This window comes from Suricata suricatta, chromosome 13 (genome assembly GCF_006229205.1).
Source record: "Suricata suricatta isolate VVHF042 chromosome 13, meerkat_22Aug2017_6uvM2_HiC, whole genome shotgun sequence".
Taxonomy (NCBI): domain Eukaryota; kingdom Metazoa; phylum Chordata; class Mammalia; order Carnivora; family Herpestidae; genus Suricata; species Suricata suricatta.
Genome location: NC_043712.1, coordinates 5,660,014 through 5,676,805, shown reverse-complemented (window position 1 = coordinate 5,676,805; position 16,792 = coordinate 5,660,014). Strand labels below are relative to the sequence as shown.

At 55.3% G+C, this 16,792-nt stretch overlaps 2 protein-coding genes across 10 annotated transcripts in view; one reads left to right on the top strand and one right to left on the bottom strand.

Annotated features, from left to right (window-relative positions):
- The window catches only part of USP20 (ubiquitin specific peptidase 20), a 37,702-nt gene extending 34,597 nt beyond the window's left edge, over positions 1 to 3,105 (top strand). Inside the window, exons 26-29 of the mRNA XM_029921062.1 lie at positions 291 to 364; positions 821 to 925; positions 1,539 to 1,637; positions 2,981 to 3,105. Of these exons, the coding sequence (XP_029776922.1) occupies positions 291 to 364; positions 821 to 925; positions 1,539 to 1,637; positions 2,981 to 3,105 (403 nt within the window). The remainder of the gene's footprint in view (positions 1 to 290; positions 365 to 820; positions 926 to 1,538; positions 1,638 to 2,980) is intronic.
- An 804-nt stretch (positions 3,106 to 3,909) lies between these two features.
- FNBP1 (formin binding protein 1) overlaps positions 3,910 to 16,792 on the bottom strand; it is a 140,484-nt gene continuing 127,601 nt past the window's right edge. For 6 of the 9 annotated variants that reach the window (XM_029919374.1, XM_029919376.1, XM_029919377.1 and 3 more), the window contains 4 exons: positions 14,040 to 14,172; positions 12,740 to 12,861; positions 12,289 to 12,425; positions 7,522 to 10,647 (listed from right to left, as the gene is read on the bottom strand). In XM_029919374.1, coding sequence (XP_029775234.1) covers positions 10,469 to 10,647; positions 12,289 to 12,425; positions 12,740 to 12,861; positions 14,040 to 14,172 — 571 coding nt within the window. In that variant the 3' untranslated portion in view covers positions 7,522 to 10,468. Of the gene's footprint in view, positions 6,885 to 7,521; positions 10,648 to 12,288; positions 12,429 to 12,739; positions 12,862 to 14,039; positions 14,173 to 16,792 lie in introns of those variants that run through there. The other 3 variants (XM_029919382.1, XM_029919380.1, XM_029919373.1) reach the window with 2 other exon arrangements.

Genomic DNA, 16,792 nt, shown 5'->3' with positions numbered 1-16,792 from the left:
CCCCCCCAAAGTTTGACGTTTGTCACAGCCTTTGTCACAGCCTTTGGAGAGCCGGCGGCCACGCGTCCCACCGTCAGTGACGCTCAGACCAGGCTGACCGCACCAGACTGTAAACTCGCCCCAGGTCTGCAAGGCCTCGTTTGTGTCAGAACGCCGTAATAAATACACACGCGTCCCTCGCTGCCCGCGCTGTTGTCTGTGCGTCCGAGGGGGCGGGAGGCTGTGCGGAGCCGGGCGATCGGCGTCACAGACACCCTTGTGGCCGGGCCTCTGCTTGGCTCTAAAACCAGTGTCCGGAAGCTGCAGCAGCAGAAGGGGCAGGAGAGGCTGCGCACGCGTGCCTGCAGGTCCCGGACCCGGAGAGGTGGGGGTGGGGGTGGGGCCAGCGCATCCCACCGCCCGTCTCCTCCTGCCCCTGCACCGTGGCCGCTCTGAGTAACCCCACACGGAGCAGGGGCGCCTCCCTGGGCCAGACGAGGCCGCCTCCTGGCCCTGTGGACCTTCCCCTGGCGGCCGGCCGGCGGTGCCCCTGTCACAGCGTTCAGTGGCCGGTGTCTTGCCTGGGGAGCCCCCTGAGGTTTAGTGACGCTCGGGTATTATTTCCCCCACGGTTTGGGTTGGTTTCGTTGATATTTCTTGGAGTTTGGTGGGGAGAGAAGAGTTGGAGACTTTTGTGTGTGACATGAAACACACACGTGTGAAGTCCTATCAGACGGGAGTACGCAGACCGTGTTCAGCGGTTCCTGGGAGTTGCCGTCCCCGGCCCCCACGGACTGCTGTGGCCCCCTCTGAGCACATCTGCCACCTCGCCCCACCCCAGAGGCAGACCCCGGCCTCATGTCCGTGCGCATCACGTCGGAACGTGGTCTACACAGGTTTGCATGGTGTGGATTTCCTGGTTGGCTTTTCTGGTTTGCCGTGGAGGGTGAGACTGAGCCAGTTCTGTGGGGGGGACCGATCCCGAGGTTTGGAGACACCGTTTGCTGTCCTGCAGGAAGGTGGGGGAGACATCGGGGGGCACCACTGGCCCTTAAAATGCTTTCCATCGTCCCTTGAAGCACCAGGCCTCAGGACGTGGGCGGCTCAGTCGGTTACGCATCCGTCTCTTGGTTTCGGCTCAGGTTGTGATCTCACGACTGGGGAGCCTGAGCCCGAGATGGGCTCTGTGCCGACAGCATGGAACCTGCTTGGGATTCTCCCCTCGGGTGCATGCACTCTGTCTCTCTCAAAATAAGTAGTCTTGAAGAGAAACACTAGGTTTTAAGCGGCTCAGGCAAACTTGGATGCTGGGGTCTGGGGACAAAATAGGAGACTGGACCTTCACCTCACGGGCCGTGTGGGGACGGGCAGCAGGACCCCCTCCTGTCCCCCGCCCCCCCGCATGCACCCCCTTGTCGGGCTCCTCCCTTCAGCTGGGCCTGGGCCTCACTCCAGCAGCGCTTTTTCGAGGAGCCCAGAGCCACCAGCCCAGCCGGGCCCGCAGACGGGGAAATGCTAGGCCGACGGCAGGCCTTCTGGTCTGCCTGTGCTTCTCACAGACCCGCATCTGCGCTTCGCTGGCGCAGTGCGGGCCGCCTGGAAAGTGCAGCTTCCTGCCTTCTTGCTCATTGGAACTCAGCGCAAACATAACCGGCTCTGTGAGCCTCACACCACCTCATTTTGAGCCCCACAGAGCCTTGGGACAGCCAGCGCTGTCTTGGAATCAGGCCTCCCTTCGGGGAAGGAGCAGGTGCGGGAGGAGCGAGCTCCCTCAGGGCGAGGTACGGATCCACCCCCCCCCCCCAGTGCCTTCTGGAAGGCTGACCCTGGGGCGAGTCAGGGGCCCGCCTCCAGCCCTTCCTGAGATCTGACCCCAGTGGGCAGCCTGGCGTCAGGGAGTGGGAGTGGGCACAGGGCTGGCCTGGGGCACTGAGAGGGTGTGCACGCTGCCAGGGTGCCCGACGGCCCCACCCCCAGGCAGGGTGCCGCCCAGGATCCTTCCGCCCCTACGGCTTCCTTCCTGGGCCCCGAGAGCTGACGAGCAGGGCTTTTGGCCCCTTAGGACAGAGTCACGTGGGGGCCTTTCCTAGTTTCTGCTTTACCGTTTGTGGCCCAGTATCGCCCCCCACCCCCTGGCTGAAGGGGAGTCACTTAAGAAAGGTCACTCACTGTAGCCCCTGGGGCAGTAGTGTTGAAGCCAGGGCCTACAGGGGGTGCCTGGGTGGCTCAGTCGGTTGAGCATTCAACCCGATTTTGGTTCTGCTCATGATCTCCTGGTTTATGGGATTGAGCCCCACATCGGGGCTTAAGACTCTCTTTCTCCCTCTGCCCCTCTCCCCGACTCAGGTGCTCTCTTGCTCGCTCTAATAAAAATTAAAAAATTTAAAAAATAAAAAGAATGAAATAAATAATAAAACAAGGCCTCATGATGTACACACACAAAGTGGCTGCTGAGTGCTGCTCCACAGACTTTGCACTTAAAAAAAATTTATGTCTTTATTTTATTTTGAGAGACAGAGTGAATGGGGGAGGGGCAGAGAGACAGGGACACACAGAATCCCAAGCGGGCTCCAGGCTCTGAGCTGTCAGCACAGAGCTCAACGCGGGGCTCGAACCCATAATCCCCGAGATCATGACCTGAGCCGAAGTCGAACACTTAACCAACTGAGCCACCGAGGTGCCCCTAGACTTTAATCCTGGGTTGGAGGGGGTGCTGGCGGCAGGCTTACTTCCTTGGCTTCTCAGGAAAGAACAGCAGAGGCCAGGGAGGGGAGGCCTCCTCCAGCTGGGGACAGGACTTCCCCGCTGCTCAGGGCATGGGGACCTGGGGCATGGGGGACGCTGCGACTGACAACTCCAGAGATCTCTTTTGCTTTAATAAAAAAAAAAGAAAAAAGAGGGACCCTTGGGCCCCCTGGCTCCGCCCAACGTATGGCTGGTTACCCGGTCCCTCCCCCTCCGGGGCACCCTTCCCCTGAGCGCTGACGCCCTCTCCCGCTAGGGGGCGCCCCCGCCTCTGCGGCCGCGCTGCCAGGCCCGGGTGCGGCGGGCGCCGGTGAGCCGGGTGATGCCTCCAGCAGCCCTGAGGCCTGGCCCTTCCCAGAGGCCCCGGCCCCACCAGGGTAGCCTGGCCGAGAGGTCTGCTGCCTTCTGAATCAGCAGCTCTGGTTTTACAGTCCAGTCACATCGGCGTGGTGGGAGGAGGCCAAGGCTCCAGGGAGGGCTGGCCTCTGATTGGTGGCCGCACCTCCCACCCCTCGGCCACTCGGCGCCTGCGAGGCTGCCCTTGCTCTTGCTCGCTCGCTCACTCGGCGTTGTTGCTGCCGTTTCACTCTCTGCAGAGAATGTTCTCCTAAAATGGCTCTGAGGAGCCTTAGGGCCTCAAGGGGTGTGGGCACAAACCACAGTAACTCCTCCCCCGCAGAGCCTGGGGTGGGATTCTCCGTGCCTGTGGGGAAGCAGCCTCCCGCCCGCCCGTGCACATCCTGTGCGTTCGGCCGTCTGCGGCTGCACAGAGGCCACGCTAGCAAGCCGGGGGGCCGGAGCACTAGCCACAGCACGTGCCCCATTTCCCCAGCCCCCCTCGCCTCCCCACTAGAGGGTCTCTGAAAACCTAGAGTAGCTGCTGGCTGCAAGTGCATGAAAAATACCCCCCCTGCTCCTAAAGGAGCCTCCCCACATCCCTGGACTGAGTCAACCTGAATCTCTCATCCCGATGTCCTCACAGACAGCTTTTCCCCCAGCGGGTGGGAGCCCGGAGCCCGGCCCCAGTCTCGATGGCTACGTGACTCATCTTGGGTTCACACAGTAAATCCGCAAGGTGGGGACGGCCCCAGCCACCTCCACCCCCAGCCTGGGGCCCTGCCTGCTTGGGGGCCTCAGGCTACTCCACCGCCCAGCACCAACCTAGCAACAGAAAAAGCCTCTGAGGACATAACCAAGGTTATACTTTTATTTAACATTTAAGAGGGTTAACGTATAGTTACAAGGTCAATATAAGCCTTCCAATGGAAGCACTTTATTTGGTTTAATTCCATCTCCAGAGACACATGGGCGGTTCCAGAACCTTCACAATGGCAATGGGCCGTTACAACACTTGCGATGCCTCCAAAGCTCAGAATTAGTGCCACACACACAAGTAAACCAAAAAGTTTAAAGGTGCTCAACATCAGGTTAAAATAGAATTTTGGATCACTCTCTAAGGAAATTTTTTGTTTTCTGTTTTCCAGGATAGAAGCACAGGAGTCAGAGGCATGACGAAGTATGAAACCCAAGATTTCTGGGGGAAAAAACTTAGCATCGATGTAACTATTTTTTTCACGTTTAGTGAGCTTTCTCCAGTAATTACAGATGTCACCAGAAGGCATTAGGGGGCCTCTGTGCTACGGCTCATGTGGCCTGAGCCTAAAGCCTGGAAGATTCGAGGCGTGCATGATCAAAACCCAAAGGAAAATCCCATTACGGCCTTCCATACCTTTATTTCCTGCAAAGGAAGAACTGGGTAAATGACAAGTTCCTCTCTTTCATTTTGTTTTTAGGTCCCTGTCAGGGCAGGCTCTTTAAAATTTAGGCATTCTTACAACAATATTCTAGCATCGGCAGAGAAACGACAGGCTTCGGGGACGAGGTGGGGGAGAACAAGAAGCAGATGGGAAATTCCACGTCTCTACGCTACGTGAACTGGTCCGTAGGCATATATGGATGAGTTCCCAGTAGGATTCCCAGAGTAAATGATGCATCTCAACTATCAGAAGTTATAACTTATTTCCTTCGATGAGCTCAGTCTCACAGTGCAAACGCCACGGTGAGCGCTGAGAAGCGCTTACCACAGAAGGAAGGAAGGGGGAGAAAGGCGCAGGGCGTATAAGATACGAGCATATTCTCTACCGGATGTAACAGACACGAAAGGAACAAGTCACTGCGGCTTCTACCGTATTCCCTATGTTGCGAGAAACCAATCTATCCTGACCCGGAATGTGAAAGATGCAATGCGCATGCATGACCGAGGCTCTAAAAGCGATTTAAAAAACCTTCAGCATCTTATGTGGAGTGGAGAGTGGTCAGCGTGGCTTGGTGACATTCAGCAGCTCCTGGAGGGGCTGGTCCCTGGCTGACGGAGGAGCCCTCCGTGCCGCCCCCCCCAGGACTGCCAGGACTAACCACACACTTGTGGGTTTGCAGGGACACAGGGGAGACCCGGCCTCCCTCGCCCTCTGGCAGCCTGGCTGCCGGTCACGTGCCAAGCTGGCCCTCTCACGGAACTGGCCTCCGGTGGGTCGCCGCCGCCCGTGTGGCAGCCTCTCCACCAGGTGATCCTCAGCCCAAGGGCAGAGCCCCCTTTAGGGAGAGACACACAGACAGACAGAAGGACAGAGAGACAGAAGGGGGGCGGCTCATGACCTCTTGCTGGCTCGCCTTTAAACCCACAGCTACTTCCTCACCCGAGGCACTTGCTGGAGGTTTCCAGTTGCTGAGCCGCTCGGAGGGCGGTGTGTGGTCAACCCCGGTGTGCTGAGCGGAGCCGTGTTTTGGGCCCTGGACGCAGGCCCAAGCCCTTAGCACCTGCCGTCTCTGTCCCTGTCTCTTCGGCTCCTACAAGACATCCTGGTCTTAGATTCGTAAATGTCCAGAAAAATTGAGGGTGTTCGAGGCAACCACCTAGTTACCAAAAGCCAAAGGAGGGGAGAAGAGAGGCCCGATTTCCTTCCTGGGGCTTCGGGATGGCATCTTGTCCAAGAGGCTCACAGCCAGTGCCCACTCTCGACTATTTCTGCACCAGAAAAGACGGAATGCTACGCTGCTCTAAGGCAGGAGTGGCCACAGGTACACGGCCTCACGCTTTCCCCACGCCGCTCCAAAGCAAACTCCGTCCAAGCCCTGTGGCCCGCAGAGCACATGAGGACTTGCAGAACTGCAGCCCCGGGATGGCCCCAAGGGCCACGAGCAGCACGGGGTCTTTGGTGAGGAAAGCGCTAAAATGCTAAGATGTAAATCTCGGAATTGCCGGGAAGACGGGAATTTCCACTTTGCAACGCGCTCGCGCTGAGGCAAGACGCTGTTCGGAAAGCGCCAGGGTCCACGTTCTCACTAACCAGGGTGATGAGGCCCTTCCTCGACCCTGTGAAAGGCGGACTCGGGCTTTTGGGCGCGGCCCCCCGAGCTGAAGGACTTCCAGTCCAGACCTTTCCAGGGCACTGAGCATGGGCCCCGGATAAAAACGTGTGTGTGCTGAGCGTGCACGGAGGGGGGCACGTGCATGCGTGCGTGTGCGTGTGTGTGTGTGTGTGTGTGTGTGCACCCTCCCTGACCCTGTGGACGCTCTGAGGCGATGAAATGTTGCAAGGGCCAACGTTCAGTGCAAGGACCAGAAGAGGACCACTAAATTCTCAGCGGACTTGGGACACGGGAACACATCAGTGACATTTGGGCACTCAGTCCGCCTGGTGCGCACCTGACCTTGCTTGTCCAGATTCTGTTAGTCTCCCGGGTGGGGGTGGCGACCAGTGGCAAAGTTTTCACGAAAGGCACAGTGTGAACCATGGACGGGCCAGGACGCTCCAGGCAGACTGAGGGCCACGGTGGGAGCCCTGGGAGGAGGGAACACGCCTCTAGCTGCCTTCCGTGGCCCTGTGTGTGGCAGGGACAGGGACAGACCCGCTCCCCGCAGAGGTGGCCGGATGGGCCACGGAAGGAGCTGGGCTGCCAGAAGCATGCTGTCAAAAGAAAAGAAAGGAAAAGGCAGGCGGCTGCATGGCGGCGGGGTGGGGTGGGGTGTGGGGTGGGGAGTGTCGCTTCAGGCCGAGATGTCCAGGGCCACGGTCCAGCCCCGCGCGGGCGCCCAGGCCTGCGGAGACAAGCAGACTGGAGGGTTTCTCCTGGGAAGGCTCCCCGAGGCCTCTAGGAATCTACAACACAAAAAGACAGAAAGAAAAAGACAGTTTAGAGGAAGGCAGGTGGTCAGGGGCGGCCACTCTGCTTCTCTGCAGAATGCGCCACCCGGGAGGGGACAGCTTCAGAGCAGTGGGCTGTCACCACAGGGCACTTCCGAGATAAGGAACTTTCACGGTTTCACGTCACTGGGGAGCCCGCCTTTCCTTCGGGGGTGAACAGAGGCCCTCATGGGAGACGCTGCCTCCATCCGCCCCAACCCTTCTTTCTAAGGTGGAAAAAAATGTGCCCAGGTTCCCGGGAGGGATTTCGAGGCCCGATTCCAGCGGGATCTGTGGGCTTCACAGAAACGTACGCTCTCGGCGAGAAAGAAAACCTGTCACTTTAATGTTTACTCCGCAAGAAACAGTGAAAGTTCTTCATCTCGAGGGGGCGGAAGAGGAAGGAGAGAGGATTCTGGAAGCCCTCAGGAGCACACAGGGTGAGAAACGGAGAAGGCGCCATCGTTTGAAGGGTGGAGGTCGGGAGGAGAGGGTAGAATTTTTAAAAAGCATTTGGCTGGAAAAGTTCCCCATTACTGAAGACAAGAGTTAAACACCCATATTACACAGAGTAATTGTCTCGGAAAGGTGAAAAATCATGTAAAATACACAACACTGAGAAAAATACGTTTATTAGAGAGGCAGATACGAGGGTACAACCAGAAGGTGCCAGATTCTTTTCTTTTAGCGTAAGGAGAGAGAGACAGTGGTGGTGGCCGTATTAAACGAAACTTACTCAGAGCCCAAGTGTCTACAATAAACTGGATGAGGAGCAGCCGGCAGCGGACCTAGTCCTTCCGGCTTCCCCATCGGTTACAAAAACAGAAACGGTCATTAGGCAGCAGAAAATCACCAATAAAACAAACAGACAGAAGAGTAAAACGTTAAAACAACGAATTCAAGTCATCCTTCTAGTTCTTCAATTGCAGTATATACAAATATATTGGGGGGCCGGTGGTGAGGAGGGGGTTACGGACATATTTAACAGAAAGCAATTTAAAAAACAAAACCGAACCATAAAAGAAGAGAAGTCACAATCCAACGGACCCTTGGGACGTTCCTCTAGTCTAAATATTTTGGCAATTCTTAAATAGTCACATCGTAGACAACACACACACACACACACACACACACACACGTGCATGGGCACAAAACAGCCGCTTTGAGTTCTGGGGGGCAGGAAGCAGTCCCAATTGGTTTGCGGGGAGGGGGGGGAGGTGTTTTGGGGATCCCGACCGGCTTCAGAGACCGAGTGGGGAAGTCAGGTTCTGGCGCACACCAGTGACCTCTAAGTGTGTCTCTACAAAGCAGAGAGCTTCCTAAACAAGCTGAGACTTACTTGCCTTCTCTTATTTTAGCTGGAAACTGGGGGACAGAATCCCAGAGTACATGTCCTGGGAGAAACGGCCATCCTGATTCTTGGGGAATGGTTTGGGGATTTCTTTTAATACTCGGTGCGCTGACCACGGAAGCTCCAGTGTCACAGTGCTGTCCGCAATTCTGGAGCGGCCTCTGCTAAGGGCCTGGGGCACACAACTGCCAGGCATGGTCATCGACGCGCCCAAACGGGCCGCCAGGCCCCCTGCAACGCAACTGAGCCCTTTTCTGAATCAAATACGCACAACCACAAGGGGGGGGGGAATCATGCACTGTCACACTTTCCAAGGGAGGCTTCAAAAGGCTAACGTTTTCTTGGCCATTTTAAGACTTCTTCAACGTCTAATTTGCTTCCCGCAAGCAGGGCATCGTCTGGAAACGAGTCCATCATCGGACAGAAAGCTTTCATTTTAGTATCTCGGGTCTCCCGTTCGCGTGGGCCCATGCCTAACGCGGCGACCTCCTGCTCACTCAGAGGGAGCCCTGCGGTTTCAGCTCCAGCAGCAGGATTTATAAAAAGGGGAACTGAATTTTCCTCAGAGGTCTGGGGCCCAGGATGAATGGCGTTACCAACAGTACGTCAGCACAAGTGGAATAAATGCACACGAAACTAAATTGGTCTCTCTGTACGGGACGCTGTGCAGCCCCCACGGGAACTACTCCCGGGAATCTACGATTATTTCAAAAGAAAATGAGTTTTACAAATCAGGCCGTCGTTAAGCAGCTACTAAGTTCCGTTTTGGTGGTCCTTGGGGAATGTCGGGAACTTTCTGCCGCAATCTGCAACAAGCACTCGTATCACCTGCCGGGTGCACCTGCTCCTGACCTGCGGCTGCTTTTAAAACCAGCTTTATTTATTATTATTATTTTTTTGTAGTCAGCTTTCAGTTGGCTTGAGCTCATAAAAGGAGCTCACAGTGTAAAAGCAAGGAGCTGCTCTCCTATTTAAAAGTAGGAAAGACGCGAAGAAACAATCTTCAAAGCCAAATAAAAGGAAAATCTCAGCCCGACCCCTTTACTCTGAGCTGGTTCTCTGGTAGGTTCCTGAAATGGGGACAACCACTGGGCTCGGTACCCGTCTATGCATGTGATCAATTTCACTACGCATCTTGCCAATTAAAAAAAATGCAAATCCCCACGTGACCCAGATTCCTTTCAAGACGGTGAAACGCTCTATTTCATGCCGGCCTTGGTTAAAGACACAAAACAAGCGAGCAATTCTCCAACGGCTGTCCGTCAAGTCATATTTAGGGGCTTAAAGAGTGCCAGTGATTAAGGTAAAACAAAACACCTTTGAAAAGCGATTAGTTGGGGTCTGCGTGCCAGAAACAGCCGGTGGCGCACCAGGTTCTATTTACAGCTCCCCCGGGGACGTGGGGGCTGCACAGCGCCCCATTTACCACGAATGCTCCAACAGAGACTCGCTGGTTTTTCTGTTACCGAAACAGCACCAGGACATCTGATGGGCTCTGTCAGCGACACGGCGGGGAGCTCGGTGGTCTGACGTTAAAGTCAACTAGTTAACTGTGAACTGAGCTTTTGCAGATTTCGGTGGGTCGTCTGGGATCGCGCAGACGTGATCGGGATAATCATATGTTTACGGAAAAAGACACAGTTTAGTACCAACGTAAGAATCTCCTTATTCTTTCCTCAAGAAGGGGGAGGTTTTATTTTGGACTTCCTCCAAAGCAGAAGACTGGAAGACCAAACTAACAAACTAGCGAAGTTCAATGTATTAAGCTACAAAACGGAACGCCCTAAGGTAGTTCAATCTGCCGCAGACGCGGGCCATAAACGGGAGGGCTGAAGTCTCACGCGCCCCGTTCTGACGCGTGTGGACTTTTCAGTGCGGAAATACCGACCGCAAGCCAGAAGGGCCACTTTTTCTCTGGAAGCCTACAGATCTGGCCGGAGGAGGAAACGCTTGTGGGTTTCAAACGACAGAATGGTAAGTTGGCAGCTGGAGCTTTCTACACAGTTTCGTTAGCCAGGGACACTCGGTTATGGTCAAAACTACAGCCAGGGAAAGTCGGGGGTTAAGACGCCCACGCGCCCACCGCGTGCGGCCCGACGACACGCCGCCGGTGTCCTCCATCCGGACTGGTGAAGATCTGCCTGCAACCGTCACAGCTGTGGGGACAGACACCGCCATTTTTTTTTTAAGTTTTTTTTTTTAAGTTGTATTAAATATAAGTCTTAGCACCTTTGGCATTTTTGTCCAAATAGACTTCGACGTACGAAGTGGGGACGTAGCCCTCTTCCTCTTCGCTCCTCCGGATGCGGGTCCACCCGTCACCCTTGTCCTCCTCTATGACGTACAGTGTTTCTCCTTCAACCACCGAGATGGTTCCTTCATTCTGACCTGGAGAAGCGAGATCAGAGTGCTTTAGGCTTCTCGTGCACCGTGATGGAGCAAACGAGGCTTGGCCGCGAAGGAAGGACGGCCAGCGACAGATGCACTGACGGCCTCGCCTGTTACCCTCCAAGGCCTCCTCCCGCACAGAAGCTTCCGGGCCCGCCCCCTGCAGCGGCTCCCCAAGGCCCTTCTCCAGTTTCTCCAGGAAGAGCCCTCCCCTCCTCCGGGGGAAGCCAGGGGGAAATCTGTGCTCCCGTCTTCCTCTCGCTCGCGGAGAGAACATAGTCCTGAAAGGCGCTGCCGCCACCCTTCCAGACCACATCCCCATTTCTTTCTCCCTTGCTGGTTCTTGTCTGCAGCTAAGGTGCCCCTTCTCCCTCTACCACGGGCGCCCCGCCCTGCTGTCCCTGGCACCTGAACCCGGGCTCACGGTGTTTCCTCCCAAACCAGCGGCTTCCTCCTGCCTTCCCGCTTCGGGGGGAGCCCCAGGAAGGGCCCCTCGGGGATCCTCTCTGCTCTCCTCTCCCTCTTCGTTCCCTGCCTCTGATCTCCCAGGGACCTGAGCAGCTTGCTGACCACGGCCGCTCTGTGCCCTCTCTTGAATCGAGGTCCCCAAGACCCCATATGCGGAAGAGAACGGCCGAAGCCAGCCCGCACTGCTCAAAGGGCCTTCTGGGGGCCAGACCGTCTGGGGGCCGTTCACAGGGGAGCCGTGGGGGTGGGGCCGAGGCGTGGGAAGGAGACAAAATCGGCAACGTTTAACCTGGTGCTTTCTTGTCGCTACGAACGTCCGGTCTGTGGCACAGAAACCTGCAGGGTCCATTCATTCCAGGGTTTCCAAAAACCTACCCGGGCTCGGGTGGCTTCTTCCACACCATCCACACCATCCCCGTTGGCTTTTCCTACGGGGCGTCGTTCTGCCAACACTAGGCTTGTCTCTCTAACCCTCGATCCCCGTCCTCTGGTCCCACACGCGTGACAGTAAAGACCCTGAGGCATCGACCCGCTGCTCAAACGCTTTCAGTAGCTCCTTGGTTACTGCCACGTCAAACCAGAGGATTCTCTCACCGCCCCGCGCCCCCTCCACCGGCACCGCTTTCTCGGCTCAGATTCCGCTCTTCCTAAGTCCTCGAAGCTCCAGCCACACGAGCCCATGCTCTCCCCCCCTCCCCACCTCTGGTGCACAGCAGCCTGGAGGGTCCTCTGAAGGATGTGACCTCCCATTCCCCCCAGAGTGACGTCCCCCCGGCACCCCGTACCCCTCTTCTGGCGAATGCTCCGAGCCGACCCCTCCCAAATGTGTGTCTGCTCTCTAATCTCCGGGGGCGGATGCCGCGCCACACTGCCCACGTCCCACCCCTCCGGGGGCTTTACAAGACAGGAGCCCCAGGACTGGGAGAATGGATGACAAACGTCATGGTCATCCCGCACTGTCTGCTGCATTTGCTCCTCGAAAGCTGTTCAGTTGCGCGGTCCGCAGGCAAAATGCAGAGCCGGCAGCCAGAGGAGGACGAGGATGGCAACCAGGAGCAGAGCGAAGCTTCTAGAAAGATCTAGAAGGCTTCCCAAGAAGGTCCCACCACAGCGGGAGAAGGGATGGTGTGTGCGAGCGGGGGATGGGGGTGGGGACCCGGGGCACCGCGTCACCTTCGAACGTGTAGAGGGCTTTGCAAGTCCCGATGGCCGGCAGGGGCTCCTCGTCGTCAAACTCGTCGTCGAAGTCCGCGGCCAGCACCTTCACCTCACTCTCCTGACTCTGCTCCTCCGTGTAACTGCCATCTGGGCTGCTCAAGAAAGGAAAGCACGCGGCAACTATAGCGACTGACCCCCGTGACGACCCCAGGCCTGCCACACACACAGGCCCCGCCCGGGCGGCGCTAACAAAGGCCGTCTCGGGGTCCCCCCTCCGCCCCGCACGCTCTGTCCCCGCCCCACGTGGAACAGGGGCCCCGCGTCGTGGGGAAAGGGCAGGTCAGGCCTCACGGGCTCTTGGGTCTGGAGCGGCCGCCTTACGCCCCTCTCCAGACTCCCGAGTCGGGAAACGAACCCGCAGCGAGCTTGCTCCTCGCGGGGCGCAGGCGCGGGACAGATACTGTACCTCTCGCGGTCCTGAGCACAGTTGGGGACCGTGGCCGGGTCCTGGGCATCGTACAGTCCGCTCTGGCGACGGGCCTGATCGCCGCGTGCTGGCAGCCGGCCTTCCACCTCGGCCAGCCAGGCCTGCAAGCAGAAGCGACAAGACCTGGACCCTGGTCCCAGCTCGGCGGGGGCCCGGCCGGGAGCCCTCAGGCCCCAGGTTTGGGCTGCTCCAGGGTCCCTGACGCCGGGACGCCCGGAGGACCACATGGGGGGGGGGGGTCTACAGTGTATCGGAACTTGGCCGCACAACCGCCTCTAGTTCATCTCACCTCGGAGAAGTAGAAGCAAACGTGTCTGGGCAGCTGCCACAGCGCGGGGCAGAGAGAACCCCGGCTCCGCTCTCGGGCTGGCTAGCAACAGCTGTGTGGTTTCAGATACATCGCTTCCAGTTCCTTCTGGTTCTAAAATTCTGTGACCTTGAGGTCACACTGGAGAACAGGAGGTGGCGGCCACATGTAAGCAGTGACTCAGTTTGAAAGCCACACTTCCCTTTTTTTTTTTGGAGCATCACTCTCTTTAATAGGGAAAAAAATGTATATATAGGGAATCCGAAGTAGATATAATTACCTTCGGCAACACTCAAAACAGCGTTGAGAGAGACAAAAGGATGAAAATGATCAGGAAAGGACATTTCTAGGTTCTAAAACCTCAGAAACGATACTGATGGACAGATTCCAGGAAGAATTTTAAAACGCCCCTGTTGACCCTTTGCGGCTGGAAATCACGTATGCCGACCAGAACGATCTATTTTTTCCACGTTCTGTTGTCTTTCAATTTGGGGGCAAAGGAAACCCTGTTGTCCATAGTTTTGGGGGGCTCTCCTCTCGGTCCTGAAAACATTTACTAGTTGTATTTCCCACTCGCTTCTAATCTGTGTTTCTTCCCGGTTTTCACATGATAACCCTTTGAAAAGACAGTAACATATTGAAATTGATTTTTTTTAAACGTCTTTTTGATTCACGGAGGTGCTGGACGCTCCCAGCTGAACCCATTACCAGGAGACGAAGCAGGGTAAACTGAGGGAGGGACTCAAGAGGCCCCGTAGACACACGACTTCGATCAGTGTCGGCTTCAGGGGACTACGGGCGCAGGGTGGGCCTCGAGCAGAAGGCTCAGCGGGTGACCGTCTCTCCTTCTGTCACGGCCCCAGACCCCCGACCCCCCAGGGGCAGGACCCGGCGGTGCGCTGTGACCCCCAGCCCCTCCCTCTGTTTTTCTTTTTATTTCAACAGAGCTTTTCAACCCCAGCTTTTTCATACCTCAAATTTCTGGGCCTCCAGCCGCAGTTTTTCTATATTTTGGCTGACTTCTGTTAATTTGTGATCCAGACTGGCTGGGTCTCCCATCTGAGGATTCTTTAGGTAAACATCTTTCATTTTTGTTATAGCATCTCTGGGGGGGGGGGAAAAAGAATGAGCGGAACACAGGGACAGGTGACCGTCACCAGCTAAGTGTACTCTCCTGACACACTGACCGGAAAGCGGGGGAGGGAAGGCTGTGTAACGTGTGGGTTGTGCGGGAGGGGGAGTGTCAGTGTTTGCTTTCAGTCTTTGAAACTCGTAAGAACTCTGCTACCCGGATCTGTGTAATCCAGAGACGGGTATTAAAATTTCAGTTGCCTTTTCTGAACGCTACCTGGTGTCTCCCCATGGCCTTTAGCAATTGAGAAACGTAAGTCAATCCTGACCCTCCGTTTGCCCCAAACAACGGGACTGAACAAAACCCAAATATGTCCCTGAGCACATCACCCTTCATGCAAACCAAGCTGTAGCTTGCATCTTGGGTCTTCAGCCGGTAAAATACGCTCACCCCGCACAGAAGTGTGGTTAACTGCTTTGGAAATTTTCTTACACACGTTTGCAACTATTTAGAAACCAAACTCACACGGTCGGCGTCCATGACAGGTGGGCAAATGAGCCTCAAAGCTGCACATCGTCAGACCCCACACCCATCCTGAAATCAGGTGTCGGAGCCGGCCGACAGCAGCCTGGGTAAGGGACCCCATGGTTGAGGCTACCTCCAGGACCAGGGAGCTCTATTAATTTGAACTCTGGCTTCAAGGAAGCTTCAGTAGGGTCCAAGATGTTAAAGGTTTAGGGGCGCCTCGCTGGCTCAGTCGACTGAGCACCCAACTCTTGATTTTGCCTCAGGTCATGATCTCACGGTCTGTGGGTTCGATCCCCGAGTCGGGTTCTGCGCCGACAGCTCAGAGCCTGGAGCCTGCTTCAGATTTCTGTGTCTCCCTCTCTCTCTGTCCCTGCCCCGACTCTCAAAAATAAATAAACATTAAAAAAATTCTTTAAAAAGATGTTAAAGGTTTAGCCCAAGCGACCCTGCAGGTGTAGTGGCCAACTTTAATGAGCTTCAGTAAAAGACGGTCTAAACCCATTATACCGCGTAAGACCAACGAAGCAAACCGAATTTTGAGTCATGGGAAATAGTTTAACTGAAAATACAGGAATAGCAGGAAGAGGATTCCCACAAATCCTCCCATGCCTCTCCCCCTGCCCCTGAGCCCATCCATCCTGCTGCTCCTCCGGGGGTCCCCCCCGGCCACAGATCCAGGATGGCCCTCAATCCCCCGCACTCCCCGCCCCCACATTTTGCCCCGGTTCCTTCTGTCCCACAGCATGTGTCACTTTCCAGCGTTACATATTTATCATTATGCTCATCGCTCATCGTCTGTCTCTTCCTATTAGATTAGAAGCTCTCTGAGGAAGCCCTGTGGGCTCCCCCTCTTGTTGACCTGGTATCTCCCCGGTGGCGGCCGTACCTGGCACACAGTCGGTGCTCAATAAATACCACTGCGATGAACACATGTCCTTACAGCAAACAAACTGCAACGTCCACCTTCACACAGTTCTCCTCTTGGCTTTCTGACTACACCTCCACTACTGCCCGATTTCTCTGCAAAACTTTTCAAGAGACTCGTCACGAATCATCACCTCTGATTCTCTCCCTCCTCTCTCTCCTGAGCGGGGTCTCAAGAAACTTAATTTTATTCGTCTTCTCAAGGAGCCAACTTTTGGATTTGTTGATCCCCTTTGCTGAGGGTGCACTTTTTTCTCTACATAATTAATTACCATTCTTTCTCCTTGCTTCTATTTTCTTGGGTTCAATTTGCTGTTCTTTTTCTAACCTTTTTGAAATATATTTTTTAAGTTTATTTATGACTGAGAGAGAGAGAGAGAGAGAGAGCACATCTGGGGAGAGGCAGAGAGAGAGAGAGAGAGACACAGAATCGGAAGCAGGCTCCAGGCTGAGCTGTCGGCGCAGAGCCTGACACAGGGCTCGAACCCACAGACCATGAGATCATGACCTGAGCCGAAGTCGGACACATAACCAAGTGAGCCATCCAGGCGTCCCTTTTCTAACTTCCTGAGATGGATACTTAGCTCACAAGATATTTAGCACTTTTTAAATTTTTATTATTATTATTTTTTTAATGTTTTATTTATTTTTGAGAGAGAGAGAGACAGCGTGAGCAGGGGAGGGTCAGAGAGAGAGGAAGATACAGAATCCGAAGACAGGCTCCAGGGTCTGAACTGTCAGCACAGAGCCCGACGCGGGGCTCGAACCCACGAATCACAAGATCACGACCTGTGCTGAGGTCAGATGCCCAAGAGACTGAGTCACCCAGGCGCCCCATTTTTTAAAATATGTATCCTAAAGCTATAAATTTCCTTTTCTGAGCATCACCTTAGTGACAGTCCGGTAGCTGATTTGGTGGATACTACTACTTCCCAGTAGGTAGTAAGACTTCTTTAGTCTCAGAGTTAGTTTAGAGCTACGTTTCTCAATTTCTAAATGTTACTCTTGGTAACGAGCCGTATGTCAGGCTTCAGAGAGCACACCTTGAATGGTGTCTCCCCTTGGATGTCTGTAGAGATTCGCTTCATGAAAACAGGATGTGCTCAATTTTGGGCAGCGTTCTGTGGGGGCTTGAAAACAATGCGTACCACGTAATCACTGCCTAGACGTGTGCTAGGTCAATTTTATCAGTCCTATTATT